The sequence below is a fragment of the Echinops telfairi genome, unplaced genomic scaffold (assembly GCF_000313985.2).
Source record: "Echinops telfairi isolate 266 unplaced genomic scaffold, ASM31398v2 ScPeMD7_7457;HRSCAF=8495, whole genome shotgun sequence".
In the NCBI taxonomy this organism is placed as follows: domain Eukaryota; kingdom Metazoa; phylum Chordata; class Mammalia; order Afrosoricida; family Tenrecidae; genus Echinops; species Echinops telfairi.
In genome coordinates, this window is record NW_022111357.1 from 17314418 (window position 1) to 17331709 (window position 17292).

A 17292-nucleotide genomic window follows, 5' to 3' on the forward strand; every position below is an offset into this window, starting at 1 on the left:
GCTTAAGTGGAGAGGAAATGTTTTGAGAATGACGAGGGCAATGAATGTACAAATGCACTTTACACAATTGATGTATGTATGGATTGTGATGAGTTGTATGAGCCCCTAATAAAACGATTTAAAAAAATAAATGAGTACCAATAATGAAAAAAAACACAAAAAACATGTTGCACCTAACGTTGCAACCTTTTCACTTTCATATTCCTAAAATGTCTTCTTTTAAAACTTGGAAGACTATAAAGTCAGACTCTGCCACTATATAATTTTTCATATTTCTCTATGGACTAGTAAGAACTTGGTCTTGAATCACAGTCCAGCATTGAAAATTTTCTTGCCCTTTTTCAAAAAGTGCTACATTATTTTTTTGGTTTTTTTTAAGTGCTATATTAATCAAATTTCATTTTGGTAACATCTTAACCACTCAGTTGGCCTAAAAGTAGGATCAGGGGTTGGGAATCAAACCATTTCCTAGTTAAATAGAAATGCTAAAGTAGTTGTATTGTGCAGATCTGGAAAGCGGTAATAAAAATCCTTTGAAATATGAGGGTATACTAAACAGGCTTGGAAAAGTGGTAAGTCCTAGCTTCCTAGCCCTAAGGCAGTGGTTCTCAACCTTCCTAATGCTGCAACCCTTCAATACAGTTCTTCATCATGTGGTGACCCCTCAAACCATAAAATTACTTTCGTTGCTACTTCATAACTATAATCTTGCTATAGTTATGAATTGGGTCACCCCTGTGAAAGGGTCATTCAACCCCAAAGGTGTCGCAACCCACAGGTTGAGAACCACTCCCCTAAGGGAACACGATGGACTGAAATTCAAGTTGGGTCCTGGGCTGCATTTCGTGACCACAAAGAGAAATTTCCTCCCATGACTGAGGACAGCCTCTGAATAGCAAGAGAGCCGGATGGGAAAGTCTTGGGATGTCTAACTTTGCATGGACTGCATGGTAGTTTCATTTGACCTTCCTCACCAATGGCACACAGCAGTTTTAAGTTCAGCTTGAGAACTAAATTGAGTGTTGTTGCCAGGGTCCCTTCCCCACCTCCTAAGAGCATGGGACTGGGGTCCAGCAAGCTCTTGTTCTGGAACATTTCCAGATGAAGTGGTCAGCAGGACAGTTCTACTTCATGCTCTCCAGTACTAGAGTTTTAGTTCATTTGAAGAGAGAATGCTACCTTTGTTCAATGCTCCTAGAACGTTCCACAATGGAAAGAGACAAGGAGATTCAAGGACAGGAATACAGAAGTGAACGTACAATTTGTACAGTCACACTAAACCCATGTGATCCTTATAATCAGAGAATTCACGAGCTGGAAGAGATACTTACTGAGAAAACCTGAGGCCTGTGGGTGAAGTGGCCTGTTCAAAGCCCTACAGCAAGCTAAGAGTTGCCAAGTCTTCTACACCCACTTAGCTTTTGAACTTCAAGCCACAGGTTCTTAAATATGGTTGCACATTAAAAATAATCTGGAACTTTTAAAAGGCTCACTGTACAAAAAGGAACTCAAAAGTCGACTTCCAACCATAAGAAGTAGCAGTTTATGATCAAGAACACTGGTACTGAAGGAAGAAGTCCAAGCTGCACTGAAGGTATTATCAAAAACAAGCCTCCAAGAATTGATGGAATGCCAACTGAAATATTTCAACAAGCTGATGAAACACGGGAAGCACTTTGTCATCTACACCAAGAATTTTGGAAGACAGCCACCTGGCCAACTGACTGTTAAAGATCTGTCGTTGTACCCGTTGCAAAGAAAGGTGACCCAACAGGATACGCACATTTATAGAAGAATAGCATTAACACACGCAAGTACAATGTTGCTGGCGATCATCAACAAGGGTTGCAGCAGTCCCTTGACAAGGAGCCCCCAGAGATTGAGGCCGGATTCAGATGAGGATGCGGAACAAGGGATACCACTGCTGTCGGATAGATCTTGGATCAAAGCAGAGAATACCAGAAAGATGTTTGTGCTTTCCTGACGTATGCAAAGGCATTCGGATGTCTGGACCACAACAGACGATGGACAGCCTTGAGAAGAATGGGAAACTCAGACCCCTACATTGTGCTCATGCAGAACAATCAAGAGGCAGTTGGGTAAACAGACAAGGGAATGCTACAAGGAAGGTCAAAGTCAGTTATATCCTCTCTCCGTACTTAGTCAATCAGAATGCTGAGCAAATTAACCAGAGAAACTGGATTACATAAAGGAGAATGTGGCAGCAGAATTGGAGGGTTATTAACTATCTGACCTATGTAGTGACACGACCTAGCTTGCTGAAAGGGGGGACTTGAAGCACATGCTGATAAAGATCAAGGATTAAGGCCTTCATTATAGAACTCAATGCCAAGAAGAAAAAAATCTTCCTGACAACTGGACCAATAGATCACATGATAGAGAAAAGATGAAAGTTGTCAAGGGCTTCATTTTGCTTAGATCCACAATCAATGCTCATGGAAGCAAGATTCAAGAGATAAAATGACACATTGTACCGGGCAACTCTGCTGCACATGACGTCTTTAAAGTGTTAAAAAGCAAGGAGGTTACTTTGAGGACTAAGGTGTGCCTGGCCCAAATAATGGTTTTTTCAATTTCTTCATATGTTGGACCTTGAATAAGGAAACTGAAAAAGAATCATTGCATTTGAGTTATGGTGTTGGCAAACAACATTCAATGTACCATGGACTGCCAAAAGAACAGCCAAAATGCTCCTTAGAAGCAAGGATGGCAAGATCTAGTCTCAGGTACTTTGGACATGTTACCAGGAGAACAGTCCCTGGAAAAGGACATCATGCTTGAAGGAGGAGAGACGCAGAAGAGGAAGGCCCTTGACATGATGGATTGGAACAATGGCTGCAACAATGGGCTCAAACACAAGAACAATTGTGTGGATGGTGCAGTGTTTTGTTCTGCTGTACAGTTACTATCAGTCAGAACCAACTGGGCTGTGTCTAGCAACAAAAAAACACGCAGACGATGCTCCAGACTAATGGACAATCCTGGGGCAGGAGCGCACAGGTATCTGCATGGTTGCAGTGTGAAGCTAATGTTCAGAACCACTGTCCTGCACAATTCAGAGGGTTAGGAGGGGAGGAGAAAAGGAAACCCAGGAAGTGGAACAGGTGATGGTACATTGGAGGGACTGCAAGTGATGAGCTGACACAAAAGATACATACATTGTTGGATGTAAAACTAATGACCTGTAAGCTTCACATCATTCAGTTTTTTTTAAATGAAGGGAAAAAGAACCATTTTCCTGGACCATGTTGTTCCAACAATAATCAAAGCATGGATTAGGATGATTCTATGAATACATTTTTTAGGACCATCTAGCACAGTTTCCCAAAATGGATGATATCAAACCCACTGGGGAGTGCTGGAATGATCCGGGTGGGGGTTGGGGGTGGCTACAAAAGCAGATATCTACACTTTATGCTGGATTATGGGCTATAGTACAAAAAGTTTTAATTGCCAGAGGGTTGCTAATTTTTTTCCCCCAGTACGGGGCGGTCAGCCAAATAAGTTTGGGAACCTATAATGTACAATTTCTTTAGCAACTACCACAAATTCTAGGGCAAGTTCATCTTTGTTACCGATAACTACTATTACCATTACCATTTGGATTAAACAGTATTATAGAATAGAACCGTAGTCACTTTATTTCACCCAGATTCAAAGCAGTCTCCACAATGCTGGCTTTCTTTCCTGGAGTGTTACAAATGATGGATCCAAGTTCAGATGTATGGCCTATGATGGCAGGACCAAGGATATAAATCTGAAGTGGCTCCAAGGGCCAATGTGACATGTCGACAACTCCATCCTGTTTTGCATGGAAAAGAATTCAGTAGCAGCTGATCTCCAAGGAGTATTACAGGTCTCATTTTTTTCTGATAGAGTACATTACTTCATATCTACCTCATTAGGATATTAACTAATAAAAACTTACTACAAGAGCTTTAAAACTGTTTATTTGTATTAGTTGAGTGGAATGGTGCAAGAGTGCAAAGAAACTTGGCATTTGGGTCCTTGTTTCTCTGCAGTTCACATTAGTTTAGTAAAAGAATGTAGCATTAAGCAGAATGGAAGAAAGGAATATAAATATATCCAGGTAGTCATACCCTTTATTCACTAAAGCAGGGGTCCTCAGACTTCTTAAAGAGGGGGCCAGTCCACTGTCCCTCAGACCCATTGGAGGGCCAGACTATAGTTTAAAAAACAAACTATGAACAGATTCCTATGCACACTGCACATATCTTATTTTGAAGTAAAAAAACAAACGGGGCAAAAACACACAGCAGGCCGGAAAAATGTCCTCGGCGGCTACATGTGGCCCGTGGGCCGTAGTTTGAAGACTCCTGCACTAAAGGATGAACTGAAATCATTGGCCCGACTCATATTTGTGTGAAAACCTAAAAAAATTATGATCCCTTTAATTGCTCTGGGCCTGTGAAAAGGGGTATTGGATGACATTTACATTGCAAACAACGGTCTTTTATTGAAACATTTGTGTGCGTGTTGTGTCTTCCTATACATGGAGAGATTAGTCTCTTGTTCATAAATTAGGGTAAATTTAATGTCACTATTCAAGACTAGTATTATTTACAAAAATGAACCTTTTCTTTATTTCCAGGTTCACCAGACTAAATTTTACACCAACTTCAGTCCAGCATTTAAAGTCTTCCTCCCATCAAATGCCTAGCAAACCTTATGGGGCAGGGAGCAGCCCTTGACAGCCACATTCATCATTCACAAGTAGGCTCACAAGTGAACAACAGTATCAAACATATTAAATCACTCCAAACAATTCCTATCTGCTTTCCAAAAGCATGCTTTGTCCAGTTTCCCCTTCATCTACAGGCAGGAGAGGGATCCCGTGGACTGCAGTAAAGTGAATTTACCTCTTTACACATTGAACAAGATGGCTTAATGTGTATAAAGACCAACTAACTGCTCGAGGAGCCTCACAGTTAGTGAAGTAAACTTTAAACCCAGCTTATTAACATGTTCCCCCAACAACTGACCAGCTCAGATAGGTCCTGCTCATTTAATCTGGATCACATGGACATCTTTATAACTTTGCAGTTGCATACAGTGTCAACATCTTTCAAAGCAGATAAATAAGCATCTTAGAAATTCAAATTAAAATGTTAAATAATAAAAATTGCTGGCTTATTATAGTTTCCAACAGATTCCAATATGCAGGTGCCAGAAAGTAATTCTCTATGGGTTGCTAGTAGACAGGTAAACCTGGTGTACACATCAAAAGATACTATTACAAGACTGTAGTGTCATCTGTGAAAATGAGAGCGTCGAGAATGGAATCTTCAGTATATACTTGGGAGAAAGGGCAATCGAAATACAAGAGAAAGCAAAATCCACATAACTCCTAATTTAAGTAATCAATGAAATTCATACATAAACTGATAAATACTGTCTCTGTAGGTCACTAATTCCAAGGACTAATTAGTAGTTAGTTTCTAACTAAATTATTACAGGACGTTCTGGTGTTTGCTCTCTTCTTGTGATCAGTTCATTCTGGCAAGACTCCACACCAAACCCTTGCTCTTGAAAACAGCTCAGCAGAAGGCGGCTCTGGAGCAATCACTTCATTTAGAAACTAGCCAGATAATAAGTCCCAAGATTAAAATAACCACCGACAGAACAAGCACCAGGATACACATCTTCTTGCGAGATTTTTTCTGAGGAAAGAAATATGTAAAGAAGGTAATTCATGAAACAATGTAGGCTGTTATTTGGTTGGTTGTTATAGCTAAGATTCCAGGAATGCTTCATAAATCTGCCTCCTAATTCAAAATTAACTTGACCACACATGGATATGCAAAATCTCAATGCTCACTAGTGCTAGCAGGAGTGTAAGTTTTAATTCCACATCCCCAAACACAATTTTTCAAAGGACTTGTGGCATTATATACAAAATTAGTTATCTGTACATTTGTATAGGTGTTCTTAAGAGCTTTACAGTCATCATAAAATTTTATGTTCACTGTCAAAGTTACAGACAGAAAGAAGTATTCCTTTATTGCTAGACCCGGAAATATCACTTTTGTTTATAAAGGAAACTCTAGCATAAAAAAAAAAATTAAGAACATTTTCAGGTAAAATATAATTCTCCTGGGAACGTGGGAAATGAATGAGGTGTGCTATCTATTTTAAAAAGCCAATTTGACCCCAAAATCCATTTGCAGAATCCCCACATGGATTAAGCTTCCAGTGAATCCTCTCTGACCATTGACCAGGAATGCTAATAGTCTTGCCCTCAGACAGAGAGCATTGGAAAGTAGGTTAATGCAGATACAGTTAAGTTAAAATTTTACATCTTATCATTTGTTTTCCCATTTAAAATTTTAGTTTTTATTATTTTCTGCTTTCTTTTGGATCGAGGTTTTTCTGTGTTTTTGTTTGTTTTTCTATCATTTTCTTTATCCTATCTAGGATAGGTCAATCTATAATGACAGTAACTAGATTAATAGTTTCTTACAGTTATGTTTCTTAGAGGAATTTGGGGGGAAATGAGAAGCTAATAATGAGTATGAGAATGAAGAAAATGTCTTGAAATTGATTGTGGTGATGATTGCATACTCTTTAATATATTTAAACCATTGAATTGTATGGTACATGAATTATGTCAATAAAACTATTAAAATTAAAAACAAAAATCATCGAAACCAAACCAAACAAACAAAAAAGCCAAATTGAGGGGAGAGAGTCTCATTCATAATATTTTGAGATAAAGACCCAAATGAAAGTCATAAAATTTGAGTTTCAGCACCTATGTAGAAGCTCACTTTACAGAAGCAGCTTCATGGTTAAGCCCTATTTGTTCACAGCCAAGGTCCTTCATAGGTGCAAATGGGTTGTGTTTGGCTAGTATCCAAAAGGTCAGCCGTTTGAACCCACCCAGCAGTACCTCAAAAGAAAGGCCTGGACATCTGCTCCATTAAGATTACAGCCAAGAAAACCTCACGGGGTACTTCTGCTCTCCCACACGAGGGGTTCCTCTTTTCACTCGTAGATAAAGAACAAGATGATTCTACACTCACTCACTCAATGCCATCACCTCCATGCTGACCCACAATGTCCTCACAGTACAGAGTAGGGTTTCCAAGGCTGTAACTCTTTACAAGAGTAGAAAGCTTGGTCTTTCTCCTGATAAGTGGCTTGTGGTTTCAAACTGCTGCCCTTACAGATTGCAGCCCAATGCATACCCACCATACCACCAGGGCCCATGTGACAACAGTAAACCAAAATTATCTATAAAGCCCTATTTTAATGTACCTTTTAGTATACTAGTTGAAATAACAATCACCATTTTAGGCTATCTAATTTGCCTTATCAGATCTATGGGATTAGTTTTGTAGTTAGCTAGCTAGGTGGGCTTCTGTGTATTTAAGGCTTGATCTCTAAGCAAAGAAAACTGCTAAAAATGGAACGAGGACTATTTTTCTGGACTACAGGCCTCCAGCTTAAGCATAAGCAAGCACTGCAGCTGTTCTGAATGTGTCGCTGTACTGTAATGGCCCACAAAGTCTCTTTCATTGGCTTTACCTGATAGTAAGCCGCACGCTGCAACTGATCGGTGGCTCTTTCAACATGCACTTCTGAGCTTTCCACATTGGCTTCTATACTATCTGCCAGAAAGAAGAATAAGTAGGTGTTTTACCACATAGAGATGTTTAAAAGGTCAGTAGACTTCTGATGCTGTGCATTCCTGGTTTCAACATCACTATTCCAAGTATCCAACCAAGACATCAAAAGGTGCTAACCTCATAAAAGAACAGCTCACTTCTTTGGAAATAAACATTGAAGTATACTGGGACAGAAGACTGTGAACTATGAAACTCACTCACAAATGATTACCAATGATTAAAAAAATGCGTGTACAATAGAAAGAGAGTACAAATAATAAAGTAAATGGAGTAGAATGTTATATAAAAATGTGACCTGAGTAAGGCTATAAAGGAGTTCCTTGTACTACTTTTACTTTCATAAACTTGAAATTATTTACAAATATAATCCGTTTTCTTCAAGTTACTAATTTAAAAATTGGACAAGTTCTGGAGCTGAGAGCTGGGAAATTGACAGCTATATCCATAAACAGTTACAGATTTATCTGAGGCTAGTCAATGGAGCTGAATATTCAAGGAGGTCTCACCACAACGTCTGTATTTGACAACAGAAGAAAATTACTTAAAAGTTATTTTGACAATTAAAAAAAATGGCATTCCTAAAATGTTTATGGCTGGAAGTCTGGCTGATGTTTTTGTACACAAATACAACTCACCTTTAAGTTAAAGAAATCAGTAATACATACCAATCATATCACCTTGGTCATGGATCATCACGGCCAAATCTTTAAATATCTGGTTAACATCCAAAATGTCAGCCTAAAAAAATGCAAAAACAATTAAGGAATAAGCAACATGATGGAAAATGTATTTCCTCTACTTATGTACACTTATGGCTCTGTTATTCCACTACACGCGTGTCAGTGGGTCGTCCTGTTCTGGTGGTTTCTGTTGCTGTGATGCTAGAAGCTATGCCACTTGTATTTACAATGATCAGCAAAGGAGAAGGGACCTGGCAATTCACGGCTAAAAAAATAGCTGGTGAAAACCTTAAGGCCAAAGCTCAACTGTGGAACAGACAATCAACTGCTCATATACAAGTTCACATGGACCCTGAAGAAAATGAAAACAAGTTCATAAGAGCTAACGTACAGCCTTGAGTATATTCCATCTGATTTTAGAGCCCATCTCTGAATAGTTTTTGATGCACTAATCACAAAGAACCATAGATGAGATGAATTGTGCGATGAGATCAAACATACCATATATAATCAAACCAAAAAGTCATTGAAAAGATAGGCAGAAAGTAAAAACAAACAAAGTAAAACATCAGAAGAAACTCTGAAACTTTCTGTTGAACATAGAATAGCAAAAGCAAATGGAAGAAGTGATGAATAGTAGATGTCAAAGGTAACTCCAGAAGACAAAGTATGTATTATAATGAAATGTGCAAAGACCGGGAATGAGAAAACCAGAAGGGCGGGACGTGTTTCGCTGAAAGAACTCAGGGTGGTTGTGGGTAGTGAGGGTGTCGTAAAAATCTGTCTTGACTGGCTAGACCAGAGGAGGTACACTGGTACAGATAGGAACTGAAAATACAGGGAATCCAGGACGGATGAGCCCTATAGGACCAGTGGTATGAGTGGCAAAACAGGGAGGGTAAAGGGAGAATGGGTAGGAAAGAGGGAACCGATTACATGGAACTATGTGTGACCTCCTCCCTGGGGGACAGACAACCAAAAAGTGGATGAAGGGAGACGTCGGACAGGGCAAGATATGACAAAATACCCATTTATAAACTATCAAGGGCTCATGCGGGAGGGGGGAGCGGGGAGGGAGGGGAAAAATGAGGACCTAATGTCGGGGGTTTCAACGGAGAGAAAATGTTTTGAGAATGATGTACAAATGCGCTTTACACAATTGATGTGTGTATGGATTGGGATAACAGTTGTATGAGACCCTAATAAAATGTTGAAAAAGAAAAAATAAATTAAAAAAAAAATCTGTCTTGAGTTGCAATATTGAAGGATTCTTTTTTTTAAGGATTCTGTAAGCAAAATTTTGAGTGACAAAGGAAGCATCAATAGAAAATGGAAGGAATACAGTCACTATATCAAAAAGAATCGGTCAACATTTAAGGAGGTAGTATATGATCAGAAAGATGGTATATTGTTGAAACTAAATGAAACATTTGGCAACATAGCAGGCATAAGATTAACATACAAGAACCAATGTAATTCATGTATATTAGAGGACTCTGAAAAAGAAGTTAAAAGAACAATTCCATTTACAGTAACTACCCAAAAGATAAAATACCTAGGAATAAATAGAACCAGAGAAACAAAAGATTTATACAAAGAAAATTATAAAAGATTTCTACAAGAAACCAAAAGAGACTTATATAAATGTAAGAATGGCTAGGAAGACAATATATAAAAATGTCAATATTATTGAAAGCATTCTAAAAATTCAATGCAATTCTGATCTTAAGTTTCAGCACAATTCTTAAGAGAAATGGAAAAAATTAATTGACAACTTTATATGGAAAGAAAAGAAATCCAGGATAAATACAACACTATTAAAAAATGATACAAAGCAGGAAAAAGAAGATACAAAGCATGAGGCCTTTCACTTCCCAGTTTCAAAACCTACTATACAGCCATAGACATCACAACAGCTTGGTAATGATAAGAATGACAGATCTATTGACCAACGGATTAAAACAGAGAACCCAGAAATTCAAGCAAGCACGTGAATTCTGATAAAGGACTAAAACACATTAAGTGGAAGAAGAGATAGCCTTTTCAATAAATGGGATTGGAAAAATTGGATCTCTACCTGCAAAAGAATGAAATAGAACCCATACTTCACACTATGTCTAAAATGAATTCAAGATGGATTAAAGACCTAAATACAAACCCCGGAACCATAAAAATCATTAATAAAAAAATAAGGACATACTTAAGGCCCTTAATACAAGGCATAAACACACTACCAAACAAAATGAGAAACACCAACATTATAAAGGACTAGGTGTCTAAAAATACATTTTATATATATATATATACTAGGTTTCTAAAAATACATTATATATATACCAAGACTTCAGCAAAAGAAAAAGAGAACTCCCAGATTTGGAAAATAGAATTTGACAATCATATATCATATAAAAGGCCAATTTCAAAAATCTGTGAAAACTACAACAGATTAATAAGAAAAACGCAAATAACCCAGTCAAAAAGGGATACAAGACACAAACAGACAATTTACTAAAGACTGCATCCAAATGGGCAACAACTATATGAAGAAATGCTCATGTTCATTAGCTATTAGAAAAATACAAATTAAAACAATGAGATACCACCTTATACCGATACTCTTAGCAAAATTAAAAAAAATAATAATAATAAATGCTCAAGAGGATGGAATGCTCATACATTGCTGGTGGGACTGCAGAATTGTATAGCCACTATGGAAAACAGTAGGGCAGTAAAAGCTCTCTACTTAGTTACAAAAGATATATGCACACCCATGTTTATCCCATCGATTTTGATAATAGCAAAGCAATGAAAATAATTGTAAAAAATCATCTGTGAAGGAATGGATAAACAAACGTGCACACAATGAACTACGATACATCCTTAAAAATCAATGACAAGTCTGCCAAACAACTTAGGACATGGACAAAATTGGAGGACATCATACTCAGCAAAGTCAAGTCACTCTCTAAAAGCGAATTATTTCGTGACACCATTATTATTAAGGGGAAAAGAGGTTTTCATACTAAAGGACAAGACTTTGAAGGCTATGATGAGACAAAAGATGGGGAAAGGGGAGAAGGGAGAGTGGAGAGAAGAAAAACAAGGAGGGAAAGTAGGTAAGAAAAAATTATGTATATTAAGGGACATTGGGCTTGAGGGCTCAGGACCACAATTTTGAAGTTTCTAGTGCTCGGGGCTCTTGCTTTGTGATGGTCGCACCAGGGTGCAGATGCCTTAGCAGCTCCCTGCTTCAGCTTGCAAGATTGACTTCCTACAAGACATCCTCAAGGAGAAGTTGCATGGACCTATCCCAATGCAGCCCTGGGTGCTGGAGCAGCTGTGTGGAGACCCCTGCTAGTGCTGAGATGCTTATTCATTTACTGACTCAGCTTTCCCCCTGAAGTCGACATCATTGCCTCTGTTTTGTGAGGTGGAGGACTTTGTGGACTGCTGTTGGGTAAATGGGTTAATGTTGGACTTGTGGGCTTGGGCAGCATTGGGTTGGGATGTTTTCGTGATGCATACTTGCTTTACATAAAACTCTCTTATATATGAGTTGCTGTGGATGTGTTTCTCTAAAGTACCTAGACTAATACAGTGTGCCTGACTAAGCCATGGTATTTTTAGTTACGGCACATGCCTGTGAAAGCTGAACGATGAATTCGAAGTGATGTCTTTAAATGATGGTGCTGGCAAAGACTACTGAACGTGCCACAGACTGCCAGCAGAACAAGCAACCCTGTCTGGAAGTACAGCCAGAATGCTCCTCAAAAGCAACGATGGCTGACCTGCGTCTTGCATCTAAGTACTCTGGATATGTTATCAGGAGAAATTAGTCTCTCGCATATGACATCATGCTTGTTTAAGTAAAGGGAGAGCAAAAAGAGGAAGACCTTCAACAAGGTGGACTGACACAGTAGCTGGGACAATGGGCTCAAACAACAATTATGAGGATGCTGCATGACCATTCACTCTTGTACAATGGGTGGGAGTTGACTCAATTGCACCTAAAAATACCATCATCTCATAGGGTTATGAGAAGTCTTCAATGAATTAACACCTGTAAAGCATTTGTAACTGTGCAGGAAGCACACAATACTGTGTTCGCTATTATTGCACTATTAAGGAACCCTGGTGGGGCAGTGGTTACCCACTTGGCTGCTAACCAACACCTTGGAGAACTGAATTCACCCACTTTGTGGAGGGAAGACATAACACTTCGCTTCTAAAGAACTACAGCCTTAGAAACACTTTGGGACAGGTCTACCCTGTCTCACAGGGTCTGAATCAACTTGCTAGAAATGAAAACGGATTTAATTTATTACTATCATTTAACTGAAGAAGCCTTAGTGATGCAATAGTGAAGTGCTTGGCTGCTAACCAAAAAGTCCGTAGTAAAACCCACCAGAAGGCTGTAAGAGAAAGATGTGGCAATCTGCTGCTGTAAGTGCACAGGGACATTCTGCTTTCAGCGAGTGGGGAGACCTATGCTATGCCTCCTTGAGATCTGACTCAATCATTCAGTAACTCTAGGCTGTGTCCTTAACGATAATGAGGCCCAGAGAGGTTAAATAACTTGTCTGGTCACATAGTGTGCAAGTAAGAAATGAAGTCTCCAGGATGGTTGTTTCTCTAAAGCTCGCCATTACAGAGCACTGCGTCGCAGAAGTCTATGTAACTAAACGGGGCCTAGGACGCAAGAACCTCCCAGTCAGGACTTAGCACGGAAAGCTTGCAGATAGGGTGGGGCTGAACTGTGTCTTGAAACAAAGGAGAGGCCATAGAAATAGCCAACTGAGTTAAAGACCAGTAGTCCAGCTATAACACTGGGTTTGGATGTTAGAAATGGGAAACAACTAAAGATGAAAGGCAAGCTTAGACTAAGACATTTGAACTTAATTCTACTGATTGTGACATCGATCCTTCCTAAGTTCCATATGTCTTGGTGGTGGTGACTGTGTGCCTTTGTGGTGATTCTGAAGCACAGCGCCTGTACAATACAGTGGAAACTGCCAGAATCTGCTGCTAGTCAGTTTTAACTTCTGACTTGTTAAAAAATTAGTTTTACTGAGCTATAATTAACACATCATGCAATTCAGTAGTCCTATCGTATTGAGCAGGGTAGTACAATCATCACCACAATCCACTTTGGAATTTGCTCTTTCTTCTTGTACCCACTGGTGATGACTCCCCACTTCCCCCACCTTTTCTCTCCCATGACCCCAGCTGACTTATTTCTGTTACTGTCTTCATAACCTCCTCCCTGGGGGTCGGACAACAGAAAAAAAAGTGGGTAAAGGGAGACATCGGACAGGGCAAGATATGACAAAATATAATTTATAAATTATCGAGGGTTCATGAGGGAGAGGGGAGCAGGAAGAGAGGGGAAAAAAGAGGAGCTGATGCCAGGGGCTTAGGTGGAGAGCAAATGTTTTGAGAATGACGAGGGCAGTGAATGTACAAATGTGCTTTACACAATTGATATATGTATGCATGGATTGTGATGAGTTGTATGAGCCCCTAATAAAATGATTGGGGAAAAAAATCTACCCATCCTGACTTCCCTCTACAGATAAACGCACAAAGCAACGGCAAAAACAAAAGACCTAGCAACAATGGTCGTATAAAACAGAGAGACCTCAATCTAAGAAAAAGCAGAGTATACTAAAAATTTAGAGTAAGTTGAAAGTGGTGCAAAGGAAGATCTACTGACAAGGTGGTACATTCCAGTCTAAGTGCAGCTGCTAAGAACCAGTTTACAGTGCTCTTTGTGTGATATTAAGGCTGTTCACACTCCTAGTCTATGGACTGTGAGGCTTCACCAGGGACTCAATCCACACAGGGACCCTGCAGCAAATGGATGTGGGGCTTTCAAGACCATCCATAGTGTTCTACGCCTCGGGTGTTTAAGATGTAGGTATTAGTACCATTCTTTCCTTCAGTTTACTGAACTGCTGACTTTGGGGTAAGCATCTGAGCTCTGAACCACTGCACAACCAGGGTTCTTTTGTCTGACTCGAGCCGCTGCTTTAATAGTATTTCTATGTAAAAGAACCAAGTCACAGACTAGTAGTACATAAAAAAATAGGAAACGAAAGATATGACTACCTCTGGACCCAATGTGAATTTGTTCTAAAGTTTTAATATTCTCTGCTTTCCCTTAGGCTGAGGTCTTTCTCTGACATATATGGTCATTATTGCTGGGTTCTTGTTTGTTGTATGCCCTTGTTTTATGTCTATCTGTGTAGGGAAACCGGGATGGGCAGATTTATGACGATGGTAGTTAGTCAAGAGAGAACTCTTTTCTCTACTTTCCTCCCCCAACCCCCTTCCTCCCCTAGGGATAGCACTCTTCTACTCAAAAGAGGAGGAAACTAGTCAGGTTTGAGGATATTTACTGGTAATTGAGCAAAGATGAGAGGCTTAAAGACCCCTGGGCCCCACGCAATTCAATAGTCCTATTTCTGACACCTCGAAGTGTCACGCACAACTTGGGACTGACTTTACACAAAAATGAACCAAACCTTTTTGGCCTGCCTTTTTTCTGGACTCTGGAGACTAAGCAAATGAGCACTTTGTAGAGCACATCCTAACCTACATTGTGTTAAGATTTGGGGACAGTCCTAATGATCAATTAAATATTCATTAGCCTTGCTCTGTTCTGCATGTATATTTCCAGTGAAGACCAAATGATATGTAGTGATTCAGGAAAAGATTAAGGAAAAACACCATGAACAAAACCATCATAACAGAAGTTCAAAGACAGCATGATAACACAGAATATAAGTAAATCATAAAATAATCTATTTTATGCTTTCCCATAATCAGTAAGAGAAAATAGAGGTGGACACAGCGAGTCCAGACCCACAAAGTCAAGCAAAAACATGAGCTGGACCTTACCTCCAACTGGCGAATTGCAGTTTCCCGCTCTTTGATAAGTTCCAGATCCTGCTCGGTAATGGCATCATCTTCCTGGATTTGCATCTGGTTCCAATCCTCATGGCTGCAGGGAAACAAGCACACTACTTAATTCTTCTTCTCCAAGATGTGCACAAAATGTGTCTACAATATCTCTACTGCCATTCAAACTTGCCAAACAGGCCTCCTACTCCTATGGCATCAATACACAATCCTTGAGGGCTATGTTCTTTAGATCATTCAGATCAGAGGCCAACAGTTGATAACACCCAGAAGTCAAAGCTTTGGCTTCCATGGCAAGACTGAGATTGGTCAGGGTCATAAGAAATGTTGTTCCCACTCTATATCTGTGCTAGAGCTTGTCAAACAAGAAGGCAGCCAAGGGTTGGCAGTCAATGAAGTGTGCACAGCCTAGGCTCTTCTGTTGGTATTCTGTTACCACATGGGTGAAGCAAACCAAGCTAATGACCTTTCAGTGCTTCACTAATTAGTCCAGACCGTAACTCCTGGCTTTCAGGTATTTACTTGTGAAGCTATTATGCCTCTTAACAACAATAACAACAACAAACTGTCAAAACACGTAACAACAACAAAAGGGAAAAATTAGTGGGGTGTTGTAACTTCTTTTTCAAATACTACGTTTAAAAGAAAAGCATATTACATATTACATTATCAGTGGTTCTCAACCTTCCTCATGCTGTGACCCCTTAATACAGTTCCTCATGTTGTGGTGACCCCCCCAACCATAAAATTATTTTCATTGCTACTTCATAACTGTCATTTTGCTACTGTTATGAATTGGGAGACCCCTGTGAAAGGGTCGTTCGACACACACACACACCCCCCAAAGGGCTCACGACCCCCAGGCTGAGAACCGCTGCACTAGATGCAAACACTTTGAAAATCTGGTAATAACCATTTTTCCAACTGTGTATAAATCATACTTAACTCTACAGAACTTAAAGAATGCCTTCCAGATACGAGAGACATAAAACTGACCAACACAGAGTACCCATGCCTTGAGGTACTCGGACTGTTTGCTTTTCCTCTGAATACGCCTAAAAGAGTAAGTTGCCTCTCCTTTAACAATGAGAACAAAGGCCCTAGTACTCTAAAGCTCAATTAGATGTAAAATTATTAGACCATCTAATCTGCAGATTTATGGCTTTACTTATCCTGAGCCAAACTCTCCCCCCAACACATAGACATTAGGGGCTTCTTGGAATTTTTACTCACCTAGGCATTGCTCTTTCCACAATGTAATGATGTTGAAAAAGCCCATCATTTTTACTCTTTGATTTTATTTAGTGGATTATAAAATTCCTCACCCCAAATCACCCTTTACTGTGTCCTCTCTTTTTTTCATTGTTAAAATTTAAAAACAAGTATAGATACAAAATCTCCTCTCAGTTCTCCAGCAAGGTGATGAGTAATGCCTTTACCTGTCAAACGAGACAAGCTGCTCCTCTCTCTGCCTCTCCTCTGCCTAGAAGACAGATGGGATGATTACTGCTGTTATCCAGAAACATGTCATCGACAGGACATAAAACACAAAGTTTGCCCCTATGCTATGGTAAGAAATTATATCCCTTGGCTCTGACAGCTAACTCTGTAAAATTACACAGAGGACTCTGGCAATCTGTCTCTGCTAGAAGATGGGTCGGAGGGGCTGGAGAGATCTGCCTTCTGGTTTGGGACCAGAACACAAAATACTCTGTATAGCGTGGAAAGAACATAAGGGAGAGAGAAGGCTATAAAAAAATAACTATTTTAAAATTGGCGGGAGAGGAGGTTAAGGGAAAGGGGCTGAAAACATGCAAGGAAGTTTTCAGAATAATAAGCAAAGGATTGTTTACATTGACATTTACAGCACGTAGGTACTAAAGTGGCAAACGTACTTCAAAAACTGGTCTAATGTATGTATTCCTTCTATAACTTAAAAGCAAAATTTAGGAAGAAAAGGTTTTTTTTAACATTTTTTTTTCCCACTAAAAAACAAAACAGGTATCAAGGGCTCATGAGAG

At 39.4% G+C, this 17292-nt stretch overlaps 1 protein-coding gene across 1 annotated transcript in view; it reads right to left on the reverse strand.

Annotated features, from left to right (window-relative positions):
* Positions 1–4472: 4472 nt before the first annotated feature.
* Positions 4473–17292, reverse strand: part of STX12 (syntaxin 12) — a 42561-nt gene continuing 29741 nt past the window's right edge. The window contains exons 5-9 of the mRNA XM_004705062.2: positions 16711–16754; positions 15251–15353; positions 8336–8408; positions 7570–7652; positions 4473–5702 (exon numbers count right to left, since the gene is read on the reverse strand). Of these exons, the coding sequence (XP_004705119.1) occupies positions 5610–5702; positions 7570–7652; positions 8336–8408; positions 15251–15353; positions 16711–16754 (396 nt within the window). The 3' untranslated portion in view covers positions 4473–5609. The remainder of the gene's footprint in view (positions 5703–7569; positions 7653–8335; positions 8409–15250; positions 15354–16710; positions 16755–17292) is intronic.